At 41.9% G+C, this 7,348-nt stretch overlaps 1 protein-coding gene across 2 annotated transcripts in view; it reads left to right on the forward strand.

The window, feature by feature from the left end:
- The window catches only part of LRGUK (leucine rich repeats and guanylate kinase domain containing), a 66,858-nt gene extending 60,411 nt beyond the window's left edge, over nucleotides 1-6,447 (forward strand). The window contains exons 19-20 of one of the 2 annotated variants that reach the window (XM_077179283.1): nucleotides 2,467-2,633; nucleotides 4,145-6,447. In XM_077179283.1, the coding sequence (XP_077035398.1) occupies nucleotides 2,467-2,633; nucleotides 4,145-4,281 (304 nt within the window). In that variant the 3' untranslated portion in view covers nucleotides 4,282-6,447. The remainder of the gene's footprint in view (nucleotides 1-2,466; nucleotides 2,634-4,144) is intronic. The other variant, XM_077179285.1, reaches the window with a different exon arrangement.
- The last annotated feature ends 901 nt before the right edge of the window (nucleotides 6,448-7,348 follow it).

The following is a 7,348-nucleotide window of genomic DNA, read 5'->3' on the forward strand; positions in this document are numbered from 1 at the left end:
GAGAAATGTGGTTCTAAAACAAGAGTTTTTCCCTCTTGGTTATTCCCTCATGATGTGATTAGCAGAGTTCCTGCTGAGTGGAATTTGGGGGAGATCATGATTCAACCAAAACTATTGAAATTGGTGGTCCTTACATGGCACCAGGTGCTCCCACAGGAAGGGATTTTCAAGAGTTTTGTTTGTAGGGGAAAAGGCGCTGAAAGAAACCGGTGCAGGTGTGGAAAAATAGAGCTGGAGTGAGAAATATGGTTATAAAAAAAGAGTTGTTCCCTCATGATGTGATTAGCACAGTTCCTGCTGGGTGGAATTTGGGAGAGACCATGATTCAAGAACTGAACCAAAAATATTGAAACTGGTGGTCCTTAAATGGCACCAGGTGCTCCCACAGGGAGGGATTTTCACGAGTTTTGTCTTGAGGGGATATTTGAAGATATTTGAAGATATTTGATATTTAATATTTGAAAGAAACTTGGTGCAGGTGTGGAGAAATAGAATTGGAGTGAGAAATGTGGTTATAAAAAAAGAGTTATTCCCTCATGATGTGATTGGCACACTCCCTGCTGAGTGGAATTTGGGACATATCTTGAAATTCCTCAAGAATTGAACCAAAAATATTGAAGCTGGTGGTCCTTACATGGCACCAGGTGCTCCCACAGGGAGGGATTTTCAAGAGGTTTGTTTAGAGGGGAAAAGGCGCTGAAAGAAACCGGTGCAGGTGGGGAAAAATAGAGATGGAGTGAGAAATATGATTATAAAAAAAAAGTTATTCCCTCATGATGTGATTAGCACAGTTCCTGCTGAGTGGAATTTGGGAGAGATCATGATTCAGGAATTGAACCAAAACTATTGAAGCTGGTGGTCCTTCAATGGCACCAGGTGCTCCCACAGGGAAGAGATTTTCAAGAGCTTTCTGTGTAGGGGATATTTGAAGATATTTGATATTTGATATTTGAAAGAAACTTGGTGCAGGTGTGGAGAAATAGAAGTGGAGTGAGAAATATGGTTCTAAAACAAGACTTTTAAAACCCTCTTATGTGATTAGCACAGTTCCTGCTGAGTGGAATTTGGGAGATATCATGATTCAACCAAAACTATTGAAATTGGTGGTCCTTAAATGGCACCAGGTGCTCCCACAGGGAGGGATTTTCAAGAGTTTTGTTTTGAGGGGAAATGGTGCTGAAAGAAACCGGTGCAGGTGTGGAAAAACAGAGTTGGAGTGAGAAATATGGCTTTAAAACCAGAATTTTTCCCTCTTGGTTATTCCTTCTTATGTGATTAGCACAGTTCCTGCTGAGTGGAATTTGGGAGAGATCACGATTCAAGAACTGAACCAAAAATCTGGAAATTGGTGGTGCTTACATGGCACCAGCTGCTCCCACAGGGAGGGATTTTCAAGAGTTTTGTTTGTAGGGGAAATGGTGCTGAAAGAAACCGGTGCAGGTGTGGAAAATAAGAGTTGGAGTGAGAAATGTGGTTATAAAAAAAAAGAGTTATTTCCTCTTAGTTATTCCCTCATGATGTGATCAGCACAGTTCCTGCTGAGTGGAATTTGGGAACGATCATGATTCAAGAATTGAACCAAAAATCTTGAAACTGGTGGTCCTTAAATGGCACCAGGTGCTCCCACAGGAAGGGATTTCCAAGAGCTTTCTGTGTAGGGGATATTGGAACATATTTGATATTTGAAAGAAACCGGTGCAGGTGTGGAAAAATACAATTGGCGTGTGTAAAACAAGAGTTTTGAAACCCTCTTATGTGATTGGCACATTCCTGCTGAGTGGAGTTTGGGAGAGATCATATTTGAGGAATTGAACCAAAAATCTTGAAACTGGTGCCCCTTAAATGGCACCAGGTGCTCCCACAGGGAGGGATTTTCAAGAGTTTTGTTTTGAGGGGAAATGGTGCTGAAAGAAACCAGTGCAGGTGGGGAAAAACAGAGTTGGAGTGAGAAATGTGGTTTTAAAACCAGAATTTTTCCCTCTTGCTTATTCCTTCTTATGTGATTAGTACACTCCCTGCTGAGTGGAATTTGGGAACAATCATGATTCAAGAACTGAACCAAAACTATTGAAGTTGGTGGTCCTTAAATGGCACCAGGTGCTCCCACAGGGAAGGGATTTTCAAGAGTTTTGTTTGTAGGGGAAAAGGCGCTGAAAGAAACCAGTGCAGGTGGGGAAAAACAGAGCTGGAGTGAGAAATATGGTTATAAAAAAAGAGTTGTTCCCTCATGATGTGATTAGCACAGTTCCTGCTGAGTGGAATTTGGGAGAGACCATGATTCAACCAAAAATCTTGTAATTGGTGGTCTTCAAATGGCACCAGGTGCTCCCACAGGGAAGGGATTTCCAAGAGCTTTCTGTGTAGGGGATATTTGAAGATATTTGAAAGAAACCGGTGCAGGTGTGGAAAACCAGACCCTCTTTTACCCCAGGCCTCTTCAAACCTGTTTTTTTTCCCTCCGCACAGCTTCATGGGGCTGGGGCTGGCCTGGCGGCAGGTGTTCGTGCCCCCGGAGGCGGCGCTGGCCGGGCTGGAGCAGCTGCTGTGGCCGAAGCTGCCGCTGCCGCAGCGGCACCTGCTGGGCGTGCACACGTCCCGAGCCTGGAACGAGGCCCCCGAGAGCCCCGAGCCAGGTGCGTGCGCCCGGGGGAGCGCGGGGAGCGACAATGGGAACCACGGCAGGGCCGGCCCGGCCCCGGCTGCGCGGGGATGGAGGGGAAAAAGAAATAATTAAAAAAAAAAAAAAAAAAAGTAAAAAAAAATTAAAAAAAAATTTTAAAAATTAAAAATTAAAAATTAAAAAAAAAAATTTAAAATGTTTTAAAAAATTTAAAATATATTTTAAAAATTTTAAAAAATAAAAAAATTTTAGAAAATTAAAAAAAAATTTAAAAAATTTTTAAAATTAAAAAAATTTTTAAAAAAATTTAAAAAATTTGAAAATTAAAAAAAATTTTAAAAAATTTAAAAATATTTCAAAAATTTCAAAAATTTCAAAAATTAAAAATATTTTTAAAAATTTAAAAATATATTTAAAAAAAAGTAAAAATTTTAAAAAAATTTTAAAAAAATTAAAAAATTTTTTAAGAAATTAAAAAAATTTAAAAAATTTAAAAAATCTTTTAAAAATTAAATAAAATTTTAAAAATATTTTAAAAATTTAAAAATTAAAAAAATTAAAAATTTTAAAACATTTTAAAAATTAAAAAATATTTTAAAAAAATTTTAAAAAATTAAAAAGAATTTTAAAAATTAAAAAAAATAAAAAATTAAAAATATTTTTAAAAATTAAAAAAATTTAAAAAAAATTAAAAAATATATTTAAAATATTTTTAAAAAATTAAAAAATATTAAAAAATAATAAAAAAAAAATCCGGAATTGCAAGTGTTCAATGAAATTGCAGAATTCTGGATATTTAAAAAAAAAATATTGCAGGTGTTCGAAAGTTTGCGGAATTCCAAATATTAGGAAAAAAATTAAAATCCGGAAGTTCAAAAAATTCCAGAATTCCAAATATTCAAAAATTTCCAGAATTCCAAATATTAAAAAAAAAAAAATCTGGAAGTCCAAAAATTTTAAAATTCCAAATATTCGAAATTTCCAAATATCCAAATATTCCAGGATTCCAAATATTAAAAAAAAAAAATCCAGAATTCCAAATATTAAAAAAAATTCCAGAATTCAAAATATTCAAATATTTCAAATATTCAAATATTCCAGAATTCAAAATATTCAAATATTCCACAATTCCAAATATTAAAAAATTCCGGAATTACAAATATTCTAAAAAATCCCGAATTCCAAATATTTTAAATAATCCAGAATTCCAGATATTAAAAAAAATCCAGAATCCAAAATATCCAAATATTCCAGAATCCCAAATATTCAAAAATTCCAGAACTCCAAAATATTCCAGAATTCGAAATATCCCAAACTTCCGCGACTCCAAATATTCCAGAATTCCAAATAACAAAATTCCAAGCATTTATTTTATTATGAAATTCCAAACATTTTAAAAAACCCCAAACCCCAGCGACTGCTGGGAGCGGCTGAGCTGAGCTGTCCCCCCCGGACCCTTTGGGGATGTGTGGGGTCAATTTTCGCTTTCCTTTGGCACCAATTCCCGTTTCCCTGCAATTCCAGCAGAGGAGGAGGAGCCGGCCGGGTGCCCCCTGCGGAAATGCAGCCGCGCCAGCTCCGCGCGTTCCGCCGGGCCCCGCTGCCCCTCCCGGCGCGTCCTGCCCCCGATCCCGCCCCGCTGGAGGAGCAGCGACCCCTGAGAGCCGCATCCAGCCCGGCCCTGCCTCTCTGCAGCCCCGCTCTTCGTCTCTTTCTATGCTAAATAGAGCAAATATTGGTGCTGGGTCCATTTCTCGTCAACTCCCCAAAACAAACGACCAAAAAAAAATGCTGTTTATTTATAACTTTATTAAAAAGTTATTTCTCAAAGGCAGAAATTATTTTGCCGGCCACTCTCAGCTGGGAAACGGGGCAGGTTTTTTTCCCTAGCATGGAATTGTATCGGAGTGGCTGAGCTGAGCTATTCCCCCCCAGACCCTTTGGGATCTGGGGTCAATTTTCGCTTTCCTTTGGAATCAATTCCTGTTCCCCGGGCCCCGCTGCCCCTCCCGGCGCGTCCTGCCCCCGATCCCGCCCCGCTGGAGGAGCAGCGACCCCTGAGAGCCGCGTCCAGCCCGGCCCTGCCTCTCTGCAGCCCCGCTCTTCAGCTCTTTCTCTGCTAAATACATCAAATATTATTGCTGGGTCCATTTCTCGTCAACTCCCCAAAACAAACGACCAAAAAAAATGCTGTTTATTTATAACTTTATTAAAAAGTTATTTCTCAAAGGCAGAAATTATTTTGCCGGCCACTCTCAGCTGGGAAACGGGGGAGGTTCTTTCCCTGGCATGGAATTGTATCGGAGTGGCTGAGCTGAGCTATTCTCATTAACAACCCAAAACGACAACAAACGACAAAAAAAAAGTGCTGTTTATTTATAACTTTACTAAAAAGTTATTTCCTCAAAGCCAGAAATTATTTTACCGGCCGCTCTCAGCTGGGAAACAGGGGAGGTTCTTTCCCTAGCATGGAATTGTATCGGAGTGGCTGAGCTGAGCTATTCCCCCCCAGACCCTTTGGGAATGTGTGGGGTCAATTTTCGCTTTCCTTTGGAATCAATTCCTGTTCCCCGGGCCCCGCTGCCCCTCCCGGCGCGTCCTGCCCCCAATCCCAGCCCGGTGCAGGAGCAGCAACCCCTGAGAGCCGCGTCCAGCCCGGCCCTGCCTCTCTCCAACCCCGCTCTTCATCTCTTTCTCTGCTAAATAGAGGTCTCTGCTAAATAGAGATCAAATATTATTGCTGGGTCCATTTCTTGTTAACTCCCCAAAACGACAACTCCCCAAAACGACCAGAAAAAATGCTGTTTATTTATAACTTGATTAAAAAGTTATTTCTCAAAGGCAGAAATTATTTCCCCGGCCGCTCTCAGCTGGGAAGCGGGGGAGGTTCTTTTCCTAGCATGGAATTGTATCGGAGTGGCTGAGCTGAGCTATTCTCATTAACAACCCAAAACAACAACAAATGACAAAAAAAAAAAAAAATGCTGTTTATTTATAACTTTTAATTATTAACAAGTTATTTCTCAATGCCACAAATTATTTCCCCGGCCGCTCTCAGCTGGGAAACGGGGCAGGTTTTTTTCCTAGCATGGAATTGTATCGGAGTGGCTGAGCTGAGCTATTCCCCCCCGGACCCTTTGGGAATGTGTGGGGTCAATTTTCGCTTTCCTTTGGAATCAATTCCTGTTCCCCGGGCCCCGCTGCCCCTCCCGGCGCGTCCTGCCCCCGATCCCGCCCCGCTGGAGGAGCAGCGACCCCTGAGAGCCGCGTCCAGCCCGGCCCTGCCTCTCTGCAGCCCCGCTCTTCATCTCTTTCTATGCTGAATAGAGATCAAATATTGGTGCCGGATCCATTTCTCGTTAACTCCCCTAAACAATAACAAACAACAAAAAAATGCTGTTTATTTATAACTTTATTAAAAAGTTATTCCTCAAAGGCAGAAATTATTTCCCCAGCCGCTCTCAGCTGGGAAACGGGGGAGGTTTTTTTTTTCCTAGCATGGAATTGTATCTCTCATTAATTTTATAGATTTAATTGAGGTGTGGAAGCGCCAGGGCTGCTGATGATATCGTTTGTCTTGTAGGGTTGGTGAATTATTTAGAAGAGGGATTTTGTGAAATGTTCAGAGGGAAATCGGGAGTGAAAACCAGTTCAGGGTTGGGGTTTTCTTTTAATAAAATGTGGTTGAGTCACAATTATTTGATTTGCAAGTGGATTTAAAGAACCTAGTGAGAAGCCATCAGCAAAAATGAGAATTATTGAGAACCAGCTGAAGGGGTAGGAAGTGAGTGAAGATTTGGGTTTTCACAATAAAACTCCTGAATTAATGTTTGTCCTGATTCATTTTCGTTGCCCTCTCCTTCCAGAGCCTTTTGCTTCAGCAGGTTCCTCCTCAGAGCCCTTTCCCTGCACACAAAATGGGACCTTGGCCCAGTTTGGAGCCAGGGAAGAGCCAAGGGTTTTGTGGGTTGAATTGGATGAATGGCACCAAGCAGCTCAGGGTGAGTAACTCAGATTCAGGGAGCCTCCAATTCCAAAGATTTTTAGGAAGCACTTTCCATGGAGGAGGATCCTCAAGCTGAAGACCAGCAGCTCTTCCAAGGCTCCAGATTTTCACAGGGGATTTTGGGAAAACAAGAAGCGATTCCGTCGCACTGGGGCACAGGGAGCTCAGAGCCAAAACTGCAAAATTTGGGGGTTTTTTGGGTTTTTTTTTTGGCCAAAGTGGGGTTTTTTTGGCAGTTCAGTGAGGTGAGTGCTGGACTGGACTGGACTGAAAATCCAGCAGCAAACCATGGAATCATGGAATGGTGGGGTGGGAAGGGACCTTAAAGCTCATCCAGTGTCCAGGGACACCTCCCAGTGTCCCAGGCTGCTCCAGCCCCAGTGTCCAGCCTGGCCTTGGGCATTGCAGGGATGCAGGGGCAGCCCCAGCTGCTCTGGCAATTCCAGCCCAGCCAGGAATTCCTCATTCCCAAAATCCCACCCCAGTCTCTCTCTCCCAGGGAATTCCCTCCATTCCCAGCTCCCCCAGCCTGGGATTGGATCCATCCCCACCCCGACTCCTCTCTAGGAAGGGATTTTGGGATCCGGGGGCTTCACTGGGAATCTCAGGACTCTAGGAAGGGTCTCCCTTCCCTTTTCCATCCCCAACTTCCATAAAAATCCCTCAGGATGGATTCTGAGCCTCCTTGATCCCAAAATCCCAGAATGGTTTGGGTGAGAAGG

Source organism: Agelaius phoeniceus, chromosome 5 (genome assembly GCF_051311805.1).
Source record: "Agelaius phoeniceus isolate bAgePho1 chromosome 5, bAgePho1.hap1, whole genome shotgun sequence".
NCBI lineage: Eukaryota > Metazoa > Chordata > Aves > Passeriformes > Icteridae > Agelaius > Agelaius phoeniceus.